A 22,204-nucleotide genomic window follows, 5' to 3' on the forward strand; every position below is an offset into this window, starting at 1 on the left:
CCACCGCTCCCAGAGCACCCGCTATCCCCCCCCCCCCAACCATCTGACAGCTCACTGGCCTGTCCCGGCTCCCAGGCAGATGAGAAGGCGAGTGAAAGCAAGTGCATGATGTGCAGGATCAGGGCTGGGGGAAGGGGCATGGGCAGGAAGGACTTGAGAGATTTCTGTGATCTTGTCCCTCAGGTGAGGAACTGTCATGCCTCTGTGTGCAGCCTTTGGGGGGGGGGTTCTGCCTCCAGCCCTCCCCACTGGGCTTCTGCCACTGAGCACTGTCCTAGGTCCTGGAGAGATGGGGGGACACAATGCCGCTGAGGTGAGAGGAGTAGCAGGCTGGTGTGCACTAAGATGGGAAGGAGCCCACCCGCCGCTCTGGTCTCCATCCCTTCCTCTGAAGGGCGCCATGGCTGCGTGGAGGCTGGAGGAGAAGGGGGTGGTTAGCCCTGCAACTCTTGTGAGGGAGTGATGAGAACCAGGGAGATGCCAGCAGCTTGCCCTGTTCTCCCTCGGCCCCCCTAATCCACAGGCCTCTCTGACCCAGGAGCAGACAACCAACTGTCCGGCGGGCCAGGGTCCTCTACATGCCTCATCACATCCCAACCCTGGAATGACACCCCTGTGCAATCTGGGTGCCCTCAGAAAGGGGCTTCGTATTTCAGGGGAGTTATGAGCTCCTCATTGATGCCCTGCATTCTTCTGGGCATCTGCCCCTCCCCAACCCTGTGCCATGCACCTCCATGTCTGTTGAACACCCCTGATCAGCCTGGTGCAATGGGGCCGCTCCTGCCCACAGCTGTGCTCGGTGCTTTTTATCCCCCGGCCTTGTGGAGCCTGGTGGCCATATGCACGCCCCACGCTGGTCCAGATGTGGAGGGTGTGGACGGGGAAACGCAGGGAACCATGGACCTCTCCTTTCTATCCGCCCTTATTTGATGACCTCCCCCCAAAGCTACTCCGGTCCCCCATCCTGCACCTTTGAACAACTTTGCCTGGGCCACCACTGGGGGAGGATGCACGGGGAGGATGTCCATCCGCTGCTGTGAAGGTGATCACTGTTGGTGGGTCCTGCGGGGGCGGTACACTGTGGCAGTACCGGAACCCGCGGGCTAAGGGACCATCGCGTCCCAGCAAATCCTGACTGGCCTGCAGGAGGCGCCAGAGATCCCGGGGGAGCCTTAGGAGCTATTTGGGGGTTGGGGGTTCACTGCTGGCGACTCTAAGGGACCCTGTACAATGCTGGAGATCGAACCTGGGTCACCATCCTCCCAGCCCCGATAGTAGCTTCTTCCTCATGATCCCAACACCTCACACTAACCCCTTCTCCCTCCTTCACCCCGTATCTGACCTGCCTGCCCTATGCAGGCTCTTCCTGACAGGGTACAGAGCGTGAGGCTTCTGCAGGAGCCCCCCCCCCCATCTCTCCTGTGGGTGGTTGCACACACCTTCAGTTGGACAAAAAGAACCATGGCCCAGTGCTCCCTGAACCCCTGAGCAGGGGCAGTGCCCATGCATGTGGCTATGGGCAGCTCTGGGGACTGTTGGGACCACAGTGCCCAAGATGTCCTTGCCAAGTCCTCTGGCGCCTCCATTCCCATCCCCTTTTCAAACCTGTCCTTGCGGCTGTGAGGCACAGAGAAGGCCAGGAAGCTGTCTGGGGTCACACAAGAGAAGCGTTAGGACTTTCTGCCAGTTCCCGGGGTTGATCCCCTCCGATTGAGGGTGGGGGTGGACTTGGGAAGTGAACAGCTTCCTGGGGGCCGGGGAGGGGGAGAGGAGGAGCCTGCCCCGCTCAGCACCTCCCGCCCCTCTTCCAGGGACTCCAGTGGGGCCGGTTGGAGATGGAGGCGAACCCAGCGGGCAGCGGAGCCGGGGGCGGCGGGAGCAGCGGGCTGGGCGGCGAGGACGGGGTCCACTTCCAGAGCTACCCCTTCGACTTCCTGGAGTTCCTCAACCACCAGCGCTTTGAGCCCATGGAGCTGTACGGCGAGCACGCCAAGGCCGTGGCCGCGCTGCCCTGCGCCCCGGGACCCCCGCCGCAGCCACCCCCGCAGCCGCCACCTCCGCAGTACGACTACCCGCCCACCGCCGCCTTCAAGCCCAAGGCAGAGACGCCCTCGTCGTCGTCCACCTCGTCGTCCTCCTCGGCCTCCTCGCACGCCAAGAAGCCCGACCCGCCCCTGGGGCCCGCCTTTGGGGCGCCCCCGCCGCCCCTGTTCGACGCCGCCTTCCCGGCCCCGCAGTGGGGCATCGTGGACCTGTCCGGGCACCAGCACCTGTTCGGGAACCTGAAGCGCGGCGGGCCGGCCGCCGGGCCCGGGGCCACACCAGGCCTAGGCGCTGCGGCGGGGACGCCCAGCCCCATGCCCACCCCGGCGCCCACCCCGCCGGGGGGCCCGGTGGCTGCCGCTGCGGCCGCGGCTGCCGCAGCCGCCGCCGCTGCCGCTGCAGGAGCTGCCACGTGTGACCCGGCCAAGGACGACAAGGGCTACTTCCGGCGGCTCAAGTACCTGATGGAGCGGCGCTTCCCGTGCGGCGTGTGCCAGAAGTCCTTCAAGCAGTCGTCGCACCTGGTGCAGCACATGCTCGTGCACTCGGGCGAGCGGCCCTACGAGTGCGGCGTGTGCGGCCGCACCTACAACCACGTGTCCAGCCTCATCCGCCACCGCCGCTGCCACAAGGACGTGCCGCCCGCCGCCGTGCCCTCCGCCGCACCCCCGCCGCCCGCCGCTCCCCTCCCGCCGCTCGGCCTGCCCGGCCCAGCAGGGGTCCCCGGAGCGGCCGCAGCCACCCCCGCCACCACGCCGCCCAACGCGGCCACCCCGGCCACGGCCACAGCCACCGCGGGGCCCGCCGCCGCGCCCGCCGACGGCGCTGCCAACATGGCCCAGGCCGGGCCCGCCGCCATCGGGGCGCCTGCAGGAGCGGCGGCGGCGGCCGCGGGCGGCGGCGACGGCCCCTTCGCCTGCCCGCTGTGCTGGAAGGTGTTCAAGAAGCCGAGCCACCTGCACCAGCACCAGATCATCCACACGGGCGAGAAGCCCTTCTCCTGCTCCGTGTGCAACAAGAGCTTCAACCGGCGGGAGAGCCTCAAGCGCCACCTCAAGACGCACTCGGCCGACCTGCTGCGCCTGCCGTGCGGGGTGTGCGGCAAGGCCTTCCGCGACGCCGCCTACCTGCTCAAGCACCAGGCCGCGCACGCCAGCGCCGGGGCCCCGCGGCCCGCCTACCCCTGCGACCTGTGCGGCAAGTCCTACTCGGCGCCCCAGAGCCTGCTGCGCCACAAGGCCGCGCACAACGGCCCGCACGGCCCCGCTGCAGCCGCCGCAGCCGCCGCCAGCGTCGCGGCCAACAGTGCGCCCGACGGGCCCAAGGACGGGGCGGCCCCGCCGCAGCCCCCGCCGCCCTTCCCGCCGGGCCCCTACTTGCTGCCGCCAGACCCGCCGGCCAACGACAGCGACAAGGCGGCCACGGCGGCGGCGGCCGCCGTGGTGTACGGGGCCGTGCCAGTGCCGCTGCTCGGGGCGCACCCGCTGCTGCTCGGAGGCGGCGGCGCGGGCGGCGGCCCCTCGGCGGGCTCGGGCCCCGGCCTGCCGGGCAAGACCTTCTGCTGCGGCATCTGCGGGCGCGCCTTCGGCCGGCGCGAGACGCTCAAGCGCCACGAGCGCATCCACACGGGCGAGAAGCCGCACCAGTGCCCGGTGTGCGGCAAGCGCTTCCGCGAGTCCTTCCACCTGAGCAAGCACCACGTGGTGCACACGCGCGAGCGGCCCTACAAGTGCGAGCTGTGCGGCAAGGTGTTCGGCTACCCGCAGAGCCTCACGCGCCACCGCCAAGTGCACCGGCTGCAGCTGCCCTGCGCCCTGGCCGGCGCCGCGGGCCTCCCCGCCGCGCCGGGCGGGCCGGGGGCCTGCGGGGCGGGCGCCGGGGCGCCGGCCGAGGCGCTGAGCTACGCCTGCTCAGACTGCGGCGAGCACTTTCCGGACCTCTTCCACGTCATGAGCCACAAGGAGGCGCACATGGCCGAGAAGCCCTACGGCTGCGACGCGTGCGGCAAGACCTTCGGCTTCATCGAGAACCTCATGTGGCACAAGCTGGTGCACCAGGCCGCGCCCGAGCGCCTGCTGCCGCCCGCGCCCGGCGGCCCGCAGCCCCCCGACGGCCCCGCGGGCAGCGACGCGGCCGGCGCGCTGGACCACGGGCTGGCGGGCGAGGTGGGCGCGGCCGTGGCGGCGCTGGCCGGCGTGTCGGGGGCCGACGAGGCGGGGGGCGCGGGCGGCGGCGGCGGGGCCGGGGCGGGGGCGGGCGCCGAGCGCTTCAGCTGCGCCACCTGCGGCCAGAGCTTCAAGCACTTCCTGGGGCTGGTGACCCACAAGTACGTGCACCTGGTGCGCCGGACGCTGGGCTGCGGCCTGTGCGGCCAGAGCTTCGCGGGCGCCTACGACCTGCTGCTGCACCGCCGCAGCCACCGGCAGAAGCGCGGCTTCCGCTGCCCCGTGTGCGGCAAGCGCTTCTGGGAGGCCACGCTGCTGATGCGCCACCAGCGCTGCCACACGGAGCAGCGGCCCTACCGCTGCGGCGTGTGCGGCCGCGGCTTCCTGCGCTCCTGGTACCTGCGGCAGCACCGCGTGGTGCACACGGGCGAGCGCGCCTTCAAGTGCAGCGTGTGCGCCAAGCGCTTCGCGCAGTCGTCCAGCCTGGCCGAGCACCGGCGGCTGCACGCCGTGGCCCGGCCCCAGCGCTGCGGCGCCTGCGGCAAGACCTTCCGCTACCGCTCCAACCTGCTGGAGCACCAGCGGCTGCACCTGGGCGAGCGCGCCTACCGCTGCGAGCACTGCGGCAAGGGCTTCTTCTACCTGAGCTCGGTGCTGCGCCACCAGCGCGCCCACGAGCCGCCGCGGCCCGAGCTGCGCTGCCCGGCCTGCCTCAAGGCCTTCAAGGATCCCGGCTACTTCCGCAAGCACCTGGCGGCGCACCAGGGCGGCCGGCCGTTCCGCTGCTCGTCGTGCGGCGAGGGCTTCGCCAACACCTACGGCCTCAAGAAGCACCGCCTGATGCACAAGGCCGAGGGCCTCGGGGCGCCCGGGGCCGGGGCCGCCGCCGCCACCCTGGCCGGGAAGGACGCCTGACCGGGCACCCCTCGACGCTCCCTCCGGCCCCCTGGGCCCCCCGGCGCCTCTCCCCTCGGCCCCGCCCCTGTCCAGCCCGGTCTCGTGACCCTCGCCCACCCCTGCCCCCGCGGCCTTCCGCGCCCCAGGACGCCTCCGTGGGCTGGGGCCCCCGCTGCCCCCTCCCCTCTCCTGGACCATGGAATCTGGGCGGAACTGGGGGTGGGGGGACAGGTGACCTTTCGGGTGGCGGGGTGGGGGCGGGCGGCCGACGAGGCTTGTACAGAGCAGAGAAGAATAAACGTTATCCACGGGCCCGTGTCCCTTGCTGCACCCCGGAGGGAGGATGCGCGGGTCGCCCGCCCGGGAGGGGGTGGGTGCGCTTTGCTCTCCCACGCGCTTTGCTCCCCCGCTGCGTTCCCCCCGGTGGGGCTTGGCTGGACACTGAGCTTCCCTTCCTTCCCCTGCGGCGCTCGGGGCTCACCTCCTGCCTCTGCGCTCAGGGATCAGCCTTGGCGGAGCCCAGGGCACCGGCCTTGGCCCCACGGGAGTGGACCGGCTCTCAGCGGCCCGCGGCCTGAAGGTGCGAGAACTGCCCCTCTAGGTTCCCCGCGGCGTGCTGAGGGTCCTGGCAATGCTCGCTGGACTCGCGCTGCCTGTCCTTTGGCTGCAGCTCTGCCGACCCTCTTTGCCTCTCGGGGCTCCACCGCTGGGGGCTTGAGCCTGAGTGGCGGGGTTGGCCTCCCAGCTCAGTTCGAAATGGGGGCGGGGCCTCTGCGCTCAGCCTATGAGAGGAAGGATCGTGGGCTCTGATAGGCCTGTGGGCTGAAGGGGCGGGGCCTCAGATCAGCTTACGTTGAAGGGGCGGGGCCTCTGCTCACCCTATGAGAGGGCGGAATGTGGTTTCCGATAGGCCCGTGGGCTGAAGGAGTGGGGCCTCTGCTCGTCCTATATGGAACGGGGCGTGGCCCCAGGTGACCTGTGGGCTGAAGGGGCGGGGCCCCTGTTCCATATTTGCATGGGTGGGGCGGAGCCTGCAAGCATCCTCCTCCTGCTTTCACTTTGGTTGTGGGACCCTGTGACCACTGAGTTGTCAAGACTATGTCCCCAGGGCCGGAGAGATAGCACAGCGGCCTTTGCCTTGCAAGCAGCCGATCCAGTACCAAAGGTGGCTGGTTCGAATCCCGGTGTCCCATATGGTCCCCCGTGCCTGCCAGGAGCGATTTCTGAGCAGACAGCCAGGAGTCACCCCTGAGCACCGCGGGGTGTGGCCCAAAAACCAAAAAAAAAAAAAAAAAGACTATGTCCCCATATGAAGTCCATTCCCAATGGGAAGGCGTCCAAGTGCCAGCCCAGGCCCTGGAGCACCAGGCCACCTCCTCGGACTGGGGCTGGCCAATCTCCCTAGGGAAGAGAAACAGGAGCTAGTCAGGATGGGGAGCCTTAACATGGTCGTGGCATGGCTCATGTGCCCAAGCCCCCGAAGACCGAGGGGGGTGGCTGGGAAGCTGACCCCCTTCACCCTACCGCTGCTCCTGGTAGTGCTGAATCATCTGGCCTAGTGGGACATCACCTGTGCCTTAGCTGAGCTGTACAGGGACAGTCGTCCTTGGTGCCTACCAACACTTCACACAGGAAGCTCTGACATCATCTTGGGGCCGGGTGTGTGGCTCGCGGCCGATCACATGCCCGGCATGTGTGAGCCCCCCACCCCCTGCCCGAAGCAGATCCCCAACACTGGAGCAAGTGAACAGACAACTTGGTTTCACAAAGATGAGAAAGTGCCATTCAAAAAAATGCTAGCAGGTGCCACTCGAGGTCACATGTGGTGCCCCCAGACCACCTCCAGCTGCTGCCAGCTCCCAGCCCAAGCATCTGTCCCCACCCATGCTGGCCTTGACACTGGGACCCACTGTCTTCACTGCCACCCTGATGGCATTCACGAGTGTGATTTCTTCTCCAAGCCACTTGGCCTGGGGCTGGTGACAGGATGGGTGGGGAGCTGAGAGGTTAGGGAAAGCCTGTGGGGTTCCTGGTGAGCTAAGCTGCCGGACCAAGACCTCACGGGCTCGCTAGTCTCCAGGGAAGCTGTGATGGGAAGAAGAAATGCAGCTCATCCAGGTCTGTGCTGTCCCCAGCTCAGGAGCAAGTAGGGGGACCAGAGACGAGGAAACTTGGGAACCAACCAGGTGTCTCCTGGCTGTCAATGCTGCTTTTTGTGTGGTGGAGCTTCTCATGTGGTGCTGGAGGAGCAGGGAGGATGTGAGTCGGGGTGCTCCCCCTCCCTGGGCCCTTCCCTAACGCCCACTTCAGGAGCTGGGCCACATCTCCAATGACCCCTTCTGCAGACGAAGAGAGACTGTGGGTGGCTGTGATGTGGTCTCTCTGCCCCCACCCCAGCAACGAGACGGACATAGAAAAGCTCTTCAGCAAGTCCTTTAATAGAAGTGGGGCTCCCAGCCCTCCTCCCAACACGGTGACTCAGCTCCCAGCTGGAGCCCCCAACTCCTGAGCTTGCCTGGCATTGCCTGGGCTTGTGGTGGCATTATCGCGAGCTTGAGGAGGAGAGGGGAGGGGAGACATGGGTGGCTGGGGAGGGCAAAGCCTGAGAGGGAGGGATATTGCTTCATGTCCTGGCCCCTGGGGAGGCTAGTGGGTACTGGGAGACAAAAATAGGGGCAGGGGGACCTCAGGGACACAGCCTCTTAAGTTCTGAAAACTCAAGAACACTCAGTTATGAGCTGGGGACCCCTGGGCTTGGAGGAGGGAGGCCTCCCCAGTAATCACTTTCTGGAGGATGTGATGAACCTCTTCCACCGCGGTGCGGGGAAACATATAACGGTGAGGTTCTTTGAGGTAGGCAAAAGGTTCCATCTGGGGCCACCTCAGGAAGCCCCCCAAAACAACCAAGACCTACAATGACCAGGGGTGCTCTGTCCCATCCCCATAACCAAATCCACGGCACCCCCACCATCCCCCCTGGGGCTTGGTGGCCAACTTCTTTCTTACTCGAGGAGGACCACCTGGGAGAAAAAAGAGCAGCCTGGACTTCATGGGGGTGAGCATAGAGCTGGGAGGCGCTCCCCAACTGGCTGGTACTCCCCCAGTCTCCCCTCTCCTGCCCCCTCCCAGCCCGCTCCCCTTGGCAACTTAGGGGTCAAGCTCCTCTTTCACCCGCACGCGGTTCCCGGGTCCCCCACCGCCCACCGTGGCCTGCGAGCTGTCAAGCTCCCCCAGGCCACCTGGGCCGGGCCCGTGGAAGTGGGTGCGCTGATGCTTGCGAAAGTTGGAGGAGTTGTTGAAGGTGCGCCCGCACAGCGCGCATCGGAAGGGGCGCTCGCCCGTGTGGATGCGCGCGTGGCCGCTGAGCACCGACGACTGCGTGAAGCCTTTGCCGCACACGCCGCAGTGGTAGGGCCGCTCGCCCGTGTGCACGCGCTCGTGGTCGCGCAGGTCGGACGAGCGGCGGAAAGGTTTGGCGCAGAAGCGGCAGGCGAAGGGCTTGGCCACCGCCACCGCCATCTGGGCGCGCTCGGGCGAGGCCACGATCGTCGCCTTTGACGCTGCTGTCCTGGCCGGCCTGGGCCCAGGCTCAGACCCAGGCCCATGGCGGTGCTGGTGGCGCAGCAGCAGCGCCCGGGCCTTGAAGGCCCGTGGGCAGAGCGCACAGCGGTACGGGCGTTCGGCCTCGTGCAGAATGTAGTGTGCACGAAGGCTGGCCGGGCCTGGGCAGCGGTGGCCACAGACGTGACACCGGCTCGGGTCTCCAGCCGGCCTGCCGCCCTCGGTGCCGGCCAGGTGGCCATGTTCGTGGAACAGCAGCTCGGACACCAGCCGGAAAGCGGCTGGACACAAGGCACAGTGCAGGCGATCCGGCTCCGGAGGCTCGGGGACCGGCGTGGTGTCGGTCACTTTCACCACCTGGATCTCAATCAGGTCCCCTCGCGTGGGCGTGGCGGGCTGGTCCTCATCAGAGAGCAGAACCTGGGCGGGGAGTGGGAAGAAACGGGAGCTTTGGACGCTGCCTCCACCTGCCCAGCCAGGCCTGGCCGGGATGGACACCCTGCTTGGTGGCTGACAGGCAGGCGGGGCCTCTTCACAGTGATGGTTTTGGTGCAGGAGGGGGTCGAAGGCCAGGCCACGGGTGGCCGCTGAGCCACATCCCTAGCCCACCCCTCCTTTTCCAGACCCTATTCTCGATCCTTCAGGATTCTGCCAGACCCCATCCACATTCGTTTCTGGTACCGAATGGATCATGAATTCGAACACGCCCCTCCTCCACTTACAAGCCATTCCTTTCTCGTCCTCCCCAATAAACTAAGACTAAGAGACCCTCCATTCCCCCACCTGCTCCCTTCTCACCACCACCTCCCAAAGCCGCCTGGATGACCTTGGAAGGTGGAAATCGGATGAAGTCACTTCCCATTGAAAACCTCCCAGGGAGCCCGGTGCCAGCGTCAATTAGCTCTAAATCTTCCTCCGCTATTCCATCACGCCCTGGCTCCCGCGTCCCGGTCTGATCCCCGAGCAGAGGAGCCGGCACAGAGCTGACTGCTCCATCTAAATTTAGCGCTCCCTCCCAGCCCCGTCGGCCCCCCCTGTATCCCCGTTTTAGAAGCCACAACAAATCCCCTCCGTCGCCCTCTCCCCTGGTGACACTGCAAGCTCAGAGAGGAAGAAAACGAGCTAAGAGAGACGTGTCGAGTGCCTGTCCTCCGTTTCTCTCCGCCAAGTGGGGGGAGGATCTCAATGAGGTTCCAAAGACATCAGAAACGGAAATTTCCCCCCCATGCCCCGTCTAAATTCTTCCTTGGCATTCAGGGAAACTCACTCGAACCCTTCTAGAACCTCCCCAGCTGGCTGCACATCAAAACCCCACTCCCCGGATTTTTTTCAGGGTCACCTTCTCAACTTTCCACCCCAGTTCCCAAGCCCTGACATTTCTCCTTGAGCTCCGGCCCTACCTGAGACTTCCGGCAAGGGACCCCTCTAAGGGGCGAGAAGCCCCGCCCACCCAAGCAACGCCCCCATAAAGCCCCGCTCCTCCACCCTTATAGGCTCTCCGACCCAGTCCTGGGCCAATCGAAACACCCCGTCACGCCCAACGGACCGGGGCTATAAATACCGCCCCTCAAAAGCCACGCCCCGTACCAATAGGCCACGCCCCTGGTATAAGGAAAACCCCCCCCCCTTCCCTCCAACCCTACCACTCCACCCCAGACCTAGGACCCGAACGCCCGCACCAGGTCCGGCGGCTCCGGAGAGCGCCGCTCAAGGGCCGCTGAGCTCGGCCTCGGGGTCTCCGGGCGCTTGGCGGCCATCTTGTGCTCAGGCCCCGCCCCCAACACCACAGGCGTCCGGGAGGGGCGGGGCCGGGAGGCGTCTGCGCAGGCGCACTGGGTGGGCGGGCGGGGCCGAAGCCTGGAGCTCCGGAGCCCCGCCCAGCAGGATGCAGCCGCCCTGGCTCATTCATTCATTCTTTCATTTCTTTCTTTTTTTTTTTTTTGGCTTTTTTGGGCCACACCCAGCGTTGCTCAGGGGTCACTCCAGGCTGTCTGCTCAGAAATAGCTCCTGGCAGGCACGGGGGACCATATGGGACGCCGGGATTCGAACCAACCACCTTTCATCCTGGATCAGCTGCTTGCAAGGCAAACGCGGCTGTGCTATCTCTCCGGGCCCCATTCTTTCATTTCTTTAATTATTTTTGTTGTTTTTTTTGGGGGGGTTACATCCGGCAGCGCTCAGGAGTCGCTCCTGGCTCTACGCGCACAAATCGCTCCTGCCAGGCTAGAGGGACCCTATAGGATGCCGGGATTCGAACCACCGACCTTCTGCTTGCGAGGCAAACGCCCTGCCTCCAGGCTATCTCTCCGGCCCCCCCTTTATTAATAGACATTTTTAAATTTTTGGGCCGCAGCCGCGGTGCTCATGTTCTGCACTCAGGGATCACTCCTGGAGCGCTCTAGGGGATGCCGGGGATCGAGCCCTGGTCGCAAGCGCTCTTCCCCGCAGGCTCCAGCTCCTTAACTCGCTGTCAGTCACCCCGAGGTGCGGCCACGAGCCCCGCGTTCCTCCTTGCAGCCGCTGCTCCGTAGCCAAATGAATGAGTTCTGTTTCCTTCCCATGCAGGCTTTTGTGCTCGCTTCCTCGTACTTGGCTGGTCTTGACTGCAGAGATGCAAAATGTAAAATATGGAAGAAGGTGGAAGAAGGGCTTCTTCTGGAGAATGCAACTCCTTTGCAAGTGTGATTTTGTAAAAGGGACCTAAAAGCCTGGAGTCCCCCTTGCGGTGCAATAAAAGGTTCCCTTGTAGGAACAAGCTCCAATGCACGTTTCCACCCTTAGCACCAAGGACAGGGCTTGGCTCTAGCCAGCCACAGTTCTTTGCCCTGCCTGGCTGTGTGACCTTGGTGAGGTCACTGCATGTCTGAGAGCCAGGTGAGCTTATTCTCATGTATAAATTACAGTACATTGGGTAGGATGTTTGCCTTGCCCAAGGCTGACTCAAGTTCAATCCTAGAGCAAGCCAATAGTGATCCCAGAGTTCATAGCCTGGAGTCAGCCCTAAGCACCACTGGGTGTGGTTCAAAGAAAAAAAAAAATCAAAGAACAAAACAAAACAAAAAGATGTTATCATACCTGCTTGCTTTCTAAGAACAAGATGGGATAAGATTACACTTTCCTGGGAATGGGGCCATAGTACTACAGCTAGGCCACTTGCCTTGCCTTGTGTGTCCCCATAAAAGAAAGTATTAGCGCTGGAGTGGGTGCAAGCAGTAGAGCATCTGCCTGGCATGCACTAACCTAGGAGGGACCGAGGTTCGATCCCCTGGCGTCCCATCTGGTCCCCCAAGCCAGGAGCAATTTCTGATCGCAGAGCCAGGAGGAACCCCTAAGAATAGCGTCACTGGGTGTGGCCCAAAAACCAAAAGAAGAAAAAGGAAAAGTAAGTATTGAAGATGACACTCAGAGCCTTTGAGGGAACAGGGCTCCTATTAAACCATGAGTGAGATATAGGGGCTGTCTTTTATTTAGTGAGGTCATTTTATTTAGAAGGACCTCTTTTTCTGCAAAATAAATAAATAAAAATCTGGAAGGTTGGAAAGGTGGGTCAGGTGGGGAGCATGTGTTCAGAGACCTGGGCTACATAACAACACTGCACTCTCTCAGAACAAAAATAGACACCTCTAGGGGTCGGAGAGATAGCATGGAGGTAAGGCGGTTGCCTTTCATGCAGAAGGTCCGTGGTTCAAATCCCGGCGTCCCATATGGTCCCCCATGCCTGCCAGGACCGATTTCTGAGCATAGAGCCAGGAGTAGCCCCTGAGCACTGCCGGGTATGACCCAAAAACCAAAAAAAAAAAAAAAAAAAAATAGACACCTCTAAGCACTAGGCTAGGAGTTGCCACCAAGTTTAAAAACATCCATATTTGATGGGTCGGAGAGATAGCACAGCGGCAGGACATTTGCCTTGCAAGTAGCCAATCCTGGACGTACGGAGGTTCAAATCCCAGCATCCCATATGGTCCCCCGTGCCTGCCAGGAGCAATTTCTGAGCACAGAGCCAGGAATAACCCTGAGCACTACCGGGTGTGACCCCAAAACAAAAACAAAACAAAACAAATCTATATTTGAAATTATAAAAATAACTTCACATACTCTCACAATCATTCCTCACTTGATGTGATCAGATTTTGCTTTTTTTTTTTTGTATTTTTGGGTTACACCTGGTGGCACTCAGGGTTACTTCTGGCTCTGCACTCAGAAATCACTCCTGGCAGGCTCCAGGGATCATATAAGATGACAGGAATCAAACCCAGGTCTATCAAGGGTAGTACGCATGTAAGGCAAATGCCCTACCACTGTGCTATTGCTCCAGCCCCTAGATTTTGCATTTTTGCTATATCAGCCCCATGCATGCAATTAATTCTTCACTAAATATCTGAAATGATATCAAGTGCTACTTGTTTCACACCTCCATAAAAAGTGATATAAATCAGGGGCCGGAGAGATAGCACAGTGGCGTTTGCCTTGCAAGCAGGCAATCTAGGACCTAACGTGGTTGGTTCGAATCCCGGTGTCCCATATGGTCCCCCGTGCCTGCCAGGAGCTATTTCTGAGCAGATAGCCAGGAGTAACCCCTGAGCGCTGCCCGGTGTGGCCCAAAACAACAACAACAAAAACAAAAAACAATGGTATAAATCAGGGGCCTGGAGCAACAGCACAGCAGGGAAGACATTTGCCTTTCACATAGCTGATCAGGGTTCTATCCCCGGCATCCCATATGGTTCACTGAGCACAGAGGAATAACTTCTGGGCACAGAGTCAGGCTGGGTAGGCCCCGTCCCCGCCCAAAAGTGGTATGAGTTAGTCTCTGCTCTCTGGCTCCCTCTCTTCTTGTTTGGTGTTTAAATCCATGGGCTGCACACATATCAGTAGTGCCAAGATAAATTCTTCTGTGTGTGTGCCATACCCAGCAATGCTCAGAGATTACTCCCTGCTCTGTGCTCATTACTCCTGGTATTGCTCAGAAACCATATGGAAGGCCAGAGACTGAATTCAGGCCTGCAACATGCAAGGCAAACACCCTCCCTGCTGTACTATCTCTCCAGTCCAGATGTATTTTTTTCTCCCTTTTCTTCCCTTCGCTGTGATGGCAGAGACCAGCCATGCATGGCTATGACATTCACATACTAGGATTACAGTATAGAAAAAAAAAAATCTCGGGCTCAAGGAACCCCATGAGTAACCATATTTCTAGAAGTATAATTTTTCCTTGTGAAAACTTGAAACTAGGGACAGAGAAATAATACAGGGGTTAAGGCATTTGCCTTATAGGCAACCGACTGACCCAAGTTCGAGCCTGGGCACATCTGGTCCTCTAACCACCACTGGGAGGGAGTTGGCGTCATGGGACAGCAGGTAGGATGTTAGCGAACCCAGGTTTGATCTCCAGCATCCCATATGGTACTCGGAGCCCACCAGGAGTGAATCGTGAGTGCAGAACCTGGAGTAACCCTGAGCATCGCTAGACTAAACCAAATGAATGAATGAATGAATGAATGAATGAATGAATGAAAAATGGGGGCCGGAGCGGTAGGGTGCTGGCCTTGCACGCGGCTGCCCCAAGACGGATCTTGGTTCGATCTCCGGCGTCCCATAGATTCCCCAAGCCAAGAGCGACTTCTGAGCGCAGAGCCAGGAGGGTCACCGGGTGAGGCCCAGAAGCCAAAATATATAAATAAAATAAAATAAAATAAAAACTTAAAAGCCCACCAGAGAGTGCTGAACCAGGAGTAACCCCTGAGCACTGCCAGGTGAGTCCCATCCACAAAAAGATGGAACTGACCGAATTCACCCACCAGCGGGCGGCTGAATGAATGGCCAGGGCGAGGCCTAATCGAAGAAGGCATCTATCTCCTGCGACGCGGGGGCTGGACAAAAGAGGAGCCGGGACCCCTGGGGCCTGAGGCCTCCCTAAGGAGCGCAGGGAGGACCCTTCCTCCAGGCGCCACCGGGTTTGCAGCCAGAGCGTTTGTGCAGGTCCGAGCGCGCCCCAGGGTGCAGATGGGGTCCCTGGCCAGCGAGACCAGGGTGCAGAGGCAGCTGCGATCACGGGCCTGGGCTGAAGTGATTCGGGGGAAAGATCCCAAGACGCGATGGGCGAAGGTTAGCGTGGGGGACGAAGCGGAACGAGAGGCGGTGCCTGGCTAGAAAGGCCCCAGATGACCAGAGAGAGGCGGCCAGGGGCTAGAAGGGCCGCGGGAGCGAGAGGCAGCGTTTGGCTAGAAGGGCTCGGGGGAGACCAGGGAGAGGCAACCGGGGGCTAGAAAGGCCGAACGTGAAGAATTGTGGGGAGGAAAGTTGGCCTCCGAGGGTCGGCTGGAGAGATCAGAGGGGGACGTTTGATTCAGGCCAGGCGCCACAACAGCAAACCAGCATCAGTTTATTTATCTTTGGTTTTGGGCCACACCCGGCAGTGCTCCTGGGTCTTTGTTCTGGAATTACTCCTAGGTCTGTGCTCTGGAATTACTTCTGGCTCGGTGCTGAGGGGTCATCACTCCTGGCAGGCTTGGGGACCTTATGGGATGCCGGAGGTCGAACCCAGTTGGCTGCGTGTAGGGCAAAGGCCCTTCGCCTTCCCCATCAGTTTTCTCACCTCGTAACTTGGGGGTGACTTGTCAGTCATTTGTTAGGGTAGTCAGGTGATGCTTGAGCCCTGGGTCAGGGTCAAGGCCTCGAACACTCACTCTCTTTGGAAGGAAATTCCTGCGTACCTTTCAGCTCAGCAAACCTGGTGCATCCTTGTTGGAACCTGGTTGAAGAAGTTGCTTCGTAAGAAAGCCTGAGCAAGGGGCCGGAGCAATAGCACAGTGGGGAGGGTATTTGTACTGCACGCAGCTGACCTGGGTTAGATCTCCAGTATACTATTGGATCCTCTGAACCTGTCAATAGTAACCCCTGAGCACAGAGCCAGGAGTAACTCCTGAACACTGCCAGGTGTGGCCCCCAAACAAACAAACATGCGAAAGAAGCCTGACCGAGTCTGTGGCTAGCTCCCAGCTCTACTCCCACTGCTCCCCAGCACACCTGGGCATGACCCCTGAGTGTTGGGCCGCTGAAGTGTGCAGCCCGTGTTGCTTCAGGCCAACTGTAATATGGTCAGGTCTGTGTCCATTAATGGGCCCATGGGAACCTGATGTTGCTGTTCTGCATGGTTTTCTGTTTTTTGTTTTTTTGGGGTCACACCCAGCGATGCTCAGGAGTTACTCCTGGCAGGCACGGGGAACCATATGGGACGCTGGGATTCGAACCACCATTGGTCCTGGGTCAGCGCTTGCAAGGACCGGAGAGATAGCCCCCATGGTGCTTATTTTTTAAAAATTAAAAAAAAATATGGGGCCGGAGAGATAGCATGGAGGTAAAGCGTTTGCCTTTCATGCAGGAGGTCATCGGTTCGAATCCCGGCGTCCCATATGGTCCCCCGTGCCTGCCAGGAGCAATTTCTGAGCCTGGAGCCAGGAGTAACCCCTGAGCACTGCCGGGTGTGACCCAAAAACCAAAAAAAAAATTTTTTTTTAAAATAAAAACAATGGGGGCCGGGCGGTGGCGCTAAAGGTAAGGTGCCTGCCTTGCCTGCGCTAGCCTCGGACGGACCGCGGTTCGATCCCCCGGCGTCCCATATGGTCCCCCAAGAAGCCAGGAGCAACTTCTGAGCGCATAGCCAGGAGTAACCCCTGAGCGTCACAGGGTGTGGCCCAAAAACCAAAAAAAATAAAAAAAATAAAAAAAAAATAAAAAGGGGCCGGAGAGATAGCATGGAGGTAAGGCGTTTGCCTCTCATGCAGGAGGTCATCGGTTCGAATCCCGGCGTCCCATATATGGTCCTCCCGTGCCTGCCAGGAGCAATTTCTGAGCCTGGAGCCAGGAATAACCCCTGAGCACTGCCGGGTGTGACCCAAAAACCACAAAAAAAAAAAAATAAATAAAAAAAAAATAAAAACAAAAGTAGAAATGGGGGGGGGGGGCATACATTATCAAGACCCACATCAGACCGGCTGAGAGCCAGGAGGCCCAGAGGTACTCAGAAGTCAATTATTCTGGAGGTGCTCAGGTGACAGACATGGTTCTGAAACTTGGGTCAGCTACATACAAGGTAGGTCAGAGGTCAGATCTTCCTGCTCAGTTCTTCCCCTCAGGCTCAGCTTCTCCCACACTGGTCCTCAGGCACCTCATCTGGGCCACTGGCAACTTAAAGAGCGATCTACTTCTCTCACTTAGTGTCCCTCCCATCCATCATGCCCCACGGCTGTGAGTTAGAGGACCCTTCGTTGCTCCCTACTGTGTTCCCTGCCTGGCACTCCCCGAGTCAGAGCCCACGTCCCCCGCGCCCAACACTGTCCTCCAGCAACTTCTACAGGGAAATCTCTTCAGTTCTGCAGCCAGGTTTCATTTGGGGGCGAGGGCAATTGTGGGTTTGGGTCACGCTAGACAGTGCTCCCAGGCTACTTCAGCTGTTTGGATTGAACTCGGTTCAGACTCCTGCTAGGAATTGCTTTAACCCTTACCATCTCTCCTGCCCATGTATCAGAAGCTCCCGCTCAGGGCGACCTCTCGGCTCTGCCAGCTCCCCCAGTTGCCTGTCTTAATCTCCAGTGGCCCCAGGAGTGTCCCTCTCTGTAGCAGGAGGAACCGCCTGCTGCCCAGTGGATTTTGGGAGCCATGGAACTGCACTCTTCAAGGGGTCAGCTAGATAGTTCAGGGGTTAAGGCGCTTGCCTTGCAATGTGGCCAACCTGGTTTGAACCCAACACCTCACAGGGTCCCCTGAGTGCCTGGATGTGGCCCCAAACCAAAGAAAGCAAAAAGCAGAGGGGCAGAGAGAAGTGCCAATGGGCAGGTGGACATGATTCGGCAGACAGCCTAGCCTGTTCCATCTGTGGCTTCCTGGGAATCTACTCAGCTCCATCCAGATAGCCTTGAGCCCCGCTGGGGCTGGTATTAGCCCCTAAAGACAAAAAAAAAAACCCTATTTTTTTTTTTTTGGTTTTTTTTTTTTTTTTTTGAGGGTTGGGCCACACCCATTCCCAATCTCTACCTGACCAGCTCCAGTCTCAACTTGCCCAGGGGTTCAAAGGGAGGGGACCACCTACTTCTCTCCTCCCTCACCCACCCACGTTTCTCCCTGTGCCTCAGTTTCCCCAGGGGTCACCTCACCCCAGAGGGAGGCGCACAAACTCCCCATCTCGCTCTCAGACCCCTGGACAGGCTTCTTCAGTTGGGCGCCCAGCTCTAGAATCAAGGCTGAGCCCCCCGCAGCATGGCAGAAGCCTGAGCTGGGGTGTGGGGACCCCAGCCAAGTCCCAAGTCCCACCGGGGGCGACGTGAACCCGCGGCCGGCCTGTCCTCCACCTTCCCTGGCCTTTCCCGGCGGGGCGGGCGAAGCGCCAAGTCGGGGTGCGGCCCGCGCCCCCTCCCCACTCCCAAGGCGGGCACTCCCCGGATCTCTCGGCGTCGGGGGCGCGCGTTTCCGCCCGGCGGCCTTTCCCAGGGACGCCGCCGCCCCCCGCGCCCCCCGTTCCCGGCGCCGCTGGCCCGGAGCTGCCGGAAGTCTCGGCCCCGCCGCCGCCCCGGACCGACAGAGCCGCGCACCGGGTACGGGCCGGTGGGAAGGGCCCGGCGCGGGGAGGGCCCGGCGGAGGCGCAGCGGGGCGCCCCGGGGTGCGGCCTGGAGGTGGTGGGGCGGCGGGCGGGCGGGCGCCGAGGGTCGTCCCGGCCGGCGGAGGAGAGGCCAGGCCAAGCCAGGGCGGGCGCGCTGCCCGGTCCGGCCTGGCGCGGGGAGGAGGAAGGATGCGCAGGGTAGGGTCTGGGGCAAGCTGCGGGGTGGCCCCTGGGGACCCGACAGCGCAGCGGGGAGGGCGTCTGTCTGCCTTGCAGAGCGCAGACCCGGGTTCGATTCCGGCATCCCATACGGTCCCCCCCTCCTACTCCGAGCCCGCCCGGAGGAACCCCTGAGCGCCGCCGGGTGTGGCCCAAGAACAAAACAGAACCAAGAAATTAAAAAATAAAGTGCGGAGTTAGGAGACAGAGCAGTGGGGAAAGGGGAAAGCACTTGCTTTGCATGCAGCGGAACCCGGTTCCAGACCCTGCACCTCGGAGGGTCCTCTTGGGGCGGTGGCAGCAGTGATCCCTGAGCCACGGAGCCAGGAGTAAGCCGTGAGCACTCTGGGTGTGGTTCCTTAAAAAAAGCTCAGGAGTTTCGAGGCCAGAGCCTTAGCACAGCAGGGAGGAAATTTGCCTTGCACAAGGCCGACCTGGTTCAATCTCCAGCATCCCAGAGGGTCCCCGAGCACCGCCAGGATTGTGATTCCTGAGCCAAGAGCCAGGAAGGAGTAACCTGAGCGCTTCCACCAGGAAAAGAGACGTAAGGGGGGAACCCCCTGGGAGGAAAGCAGCGGGTGGCAACCCGCAGGGGTCTTAGGTGCAGGTTTGTCCCAAGAAACGGTGATGGGAGTAGGCACTGGGCCCTCGGAGAACCAAGTGGGGCTGGAACTAGGTCAGTGGGGCCGTGCCAAGGTGTCCGCGGAGGAAAGCAAGTGGGGATGGAGAGTGCAGGGCACCTGCTGATGGTGGGCCGGAGCTGGAGCGCAGCCCGGCTGACACCAGGGAGCCTTCCCGGCCGAGCCCACGGCTGGGGCGACCCTGAAGGCCTCTCTCTCCCCTCCTCCGCCGCCCGCAGCTGCCGCCGCTCCAGATGCTGCTGCTGCCGCCGCGGGCCCCGCACCCTCGCTCGGCGTCCCCGGAGGCCATGGACCCGCCGCCGCCCAAGTCGCCCCCGTTCCCCAAGGCCGAGGGCCCCGCGTCCACCGCGTCGGCGGCGGGTCCCCGGGCCCCGAGGCTGGGCCGCCACCTGCTCATCGACGCCAACGGGGTCCCCTACACGTACACGGTGCAGCTGGAGGAGGAGCCCCGGGGACCCCCGCAGCGGGAGGCGCCCCCCGGGGAGCCGGGGCCCCGCAAGGGCTACAGCTGCCCGGAGTGCGCGCGCGTCTTCGCCAGCCCGCTGCGGCTGCAGAGCCACCGCGTGTCGCACTCGGACCTCAAGCCCTTCACGTGCGGCGCCTGCGGGAAGGCCTTCAAGCGCTCCAGCCACCTGTCCCGGCACCGCGCCACGCACCGCGCGCGGCCCCCGCACACCTGCCCGCTGTGCCCGCGCCGCTTCCAGGACGCCGCCGAGCTGGCCCAGCACGTGCGCCTGCACTAGGGCGCGCCACGAAGCGACTGCCTTGGCCGGCCTCAGTTTCCCCTCGGCTCCCCGCCAGAGAAGCCTGCCTCCACCCGCCCGATCTCTCCAACCCCGCAACCTCGTGTCGCGTCCTGCAGGCCTAGGCGCCCTGGCTGGGTGGCGGCGACTGGCCGGGCTACCTAGCCGGGTGCGGGGCCAACGGTGCTGTGCGCGCCCCGGCCAGCCGCGCGGCCTCTGCGCCCCTGCGGCCGCCGCGCGCCAAGGCCGGGGTCGCTCCTCCTCCTCCTCTTCCCTTCTCCCGAACAATAAACATTCCGCTCTCCACGGGGCTCCAACCTGCTTAGTCTCTGTGTCGGGGACCCCGGGCAAAAAAAAAAGCTGCGCGTTTGGGCCGGAGGCGCGTGGGCGCGTCTGGACTCTGCGACCCGGCCCTGGGAACGGGCCTCTCGGAGCGTGTTTCCAGCCGGAGCCATTTCGAGGGAGCCTCGGAGCCCCGCCCCCCACCTTCCTCCCCGGGACCCTCTTCTCTCGCCCGGTCCACGGGTGTCCCCTGCCCCGGTGGCCGCGGCGCCCTCCCCGGGGCTGTTTGGGCACCCGGGCGCGCCGTCCCGCGGCCGCTCGCAGCCACCGGGGGTCTCCGGGGCCGGGCTGGAGTGACCCGTACAGAGGGTACGGGGTTCGGGGGCCCCGGGGGGGCGGGGTCGGCCTGGGCCTGGGCCTGAGCCTGAGCTGGGGGTGCTCGGAGGGGACCGGGCCAGGGCGCGCGTAACGCGGCGGGAAACACGGAGCTCGGGGCCGGCATATCGGACCGACAACAGGGGCCGCCCCGAGTGAGGGTCTCCCCGGGGAACCCAGGGGAGAGGTCCACGGTGCCTTCCGTGCGCCCCGGAGCCCAGGGCTGGAAAAGGGCCCCGGAGCGGGGCGCGCTCCTGGCAGGGCCATCCCCCGCCTGACACCGCGCCCTCTCTCCCCTCGCCAGGCCTCCGCCACCCCCTTCGGATGCGGGTGCTGCCGCCCCCTCGACCCCCTCGGCTGAGGCCATGGAGGAGGCCCCGGCCCCTCGCCCAGGCCGGGCCCCCGAAGCCGGCGCTTCGCCCCCCGCGGACCGGCCCGCGCTGCTCATCGACGCGCAGGGCGTCCCCTACACGGTGCTGCTGGGCCCCGAGTCCCCCGGGGAGCCCCGGCCCGCGGGCAGCGCCGCCGCCTCGAAGAAGGGCTTCAGCTGCCCCGTGTGCTCGCGGGTGTTCGAGTACCTGTCGTACCTGCAGCGCCACAGCGTCACTCACTCGGAGGTGAAGCCCTTCGCCTGCGACGCCTGCGGCAAGGCCTTCAAGCGGGCCAGCCACCTGGCGCGCCACCGCGCCACCCACCGCGCGGGCGCCGGCCGGCCCCACGGGTGCCCGCTCTGCCCGCGCCGCTTCCGAGAGCCCGGAGAGCTGGCCCAGCACCGCCGCGTGCACTCCGGCGAGCGCCCGTTCCAGTGCCCGCTCTGCCCGCGCCGCTTCGCCGAGCAGAGGACGCTGCAGAGGCACCGGCGCTGGAAGCACCCCTGAGCCGGGCCTCGGGGACCAGGGACCGGGCCAGCCCCAGACATTGCGCGCTTGGAGGGTGGGGGGCCCGGGGCTGAGAGTCAGTCGGGGTCAGGCCCTGCACGAAGAGGCGCCCGTGTGCGGAGGATCCGTGACTGACTTTGGGGGTGGACACGAGGCTGGGGGGGGTCAGGAAACCGAGCCCCCTAAATGTGGTCTGTGTGAATTCATCTCGGGTTTTGGGATGCCAACTGGCTCAGCCCTCCTGCACCCAGCTCCCTGGCCTGCCCGTTTGTCTAGAGCTTTAAAACCTGCTTCTGGTCACTGCAATGCCAACACAACTCCCATAGCCGGCCTGGACGTGCGCCGGGCCCTCGACGGTCCAGGGGCGAGAGACTCTTATTCTGTGTCTGTGCTTTGGGGCCACACGCACCGAAGCTCGGGGTTCCTCCTGGCTCTGCATTAAGGAGTCACTCCTGGCAGTGCTCAGGGGGACCCTCCGGGATGCCGGGAGATGGGACCTGGGTCAGCTGCATGCCGAGCTCAACGCCCTCCCCGCTGTGCTATTGCTCTGGCTCGGACTCGACTTTTTGGAACCAACTTCTGGCTGCAAAACACTAGATGTAGTAATTCCAGACCCCTGAGCCTGCAGCTTGGAGACGCGGGTTGGCGGGGAGAGACGCAGAGAATAAACAACCGCTTCCGAGGGTGGGGTCCCCGCGTGTGCTTTTGGCGTCCCCTAAAGGCTGCTGCCCCGGACAGGCGCCTGGGGGTGAGATCTGCCAGGACCTCCATTTTCAGCATGGGGACGGTGTCCCCAAGGGGAG

The 22,204-nt window shown here is 62.8% G+C and overlaps 3 protein-coding genes across 3 annotated transcripts; 2 read left to right on the forward strand and 1 right to left on the reverse strand.

The window, feature by feature from the left end:
- The first annotated feature begins 1,817 nt into the window (after positions 1-1,817).
- ZNF865 (zinc finger protein 865) lies at positions 1,818-5,123 on the forward strand. Its single transcript, XM_049787002.1, has one exon. The coding sequence runs from the start codon at positions 1,836-1,838 to the stop codon at positions 5,121-5,123; it is 3,288 nt and encodes a 1,095-aa protein (XP_049642959.1). The 5' UTR covers positions 1,818-1,835.
- A 3,106-nt stretch (positions 5,124-8,229) lies between these two features.
- On the reverse strand, positions 8,230-22,181 carry ZNF784 (zinc finger protein 784). Its single transcript, XM_049787655.1, has 4 exons — positions 22,075-22,181; positions 21,441-21,556; positions 21,111-21,349; positions 8,230-9,086 (listed from the first exon to the last, which is right to left on the reverse strand). Exons 1-4 carry the CDS (start codon positions 22,179-22,181, stop codon positions 8,253-8,255), a joined length of 1,296 nt encoding a protein of 431 aa, XP_049643612.1. The 3' UTR covers positions 8,230-8,252.
- On the forward strand, positions 19,263-20,177 carry LOC126028063 (zinc finger protein 580). Its single transcript, XM_049787110.1, has one exon. It carries the CDS (start codon positions 19,357-19,359, stop codon positions 19,864-19,866), a length of 510 nt encoding a protein of 169 aa, XP_049643067.1. The 5' UTR covers positions 19,263-19,356; the 3' UTR covers positions 19,867-20,177.
- Positions 22,182-22,204: the final 23 nt, after the last annotated feature.

This window comes from Suncus etruscus, chromosome 14 (assembly GCF_024139225.1).
Source record: "Suncus etruscus isolate mSunEtr1 chromosome 14, mSunEtr1.pri.cur, whole genome shotgun sequence".
Lineage (NCBI taxonomy): Eukaryota > Metazoa > Chordata > Mammalia > Eulipotyphla > Soricidae > Suncus > Suncus etruscus.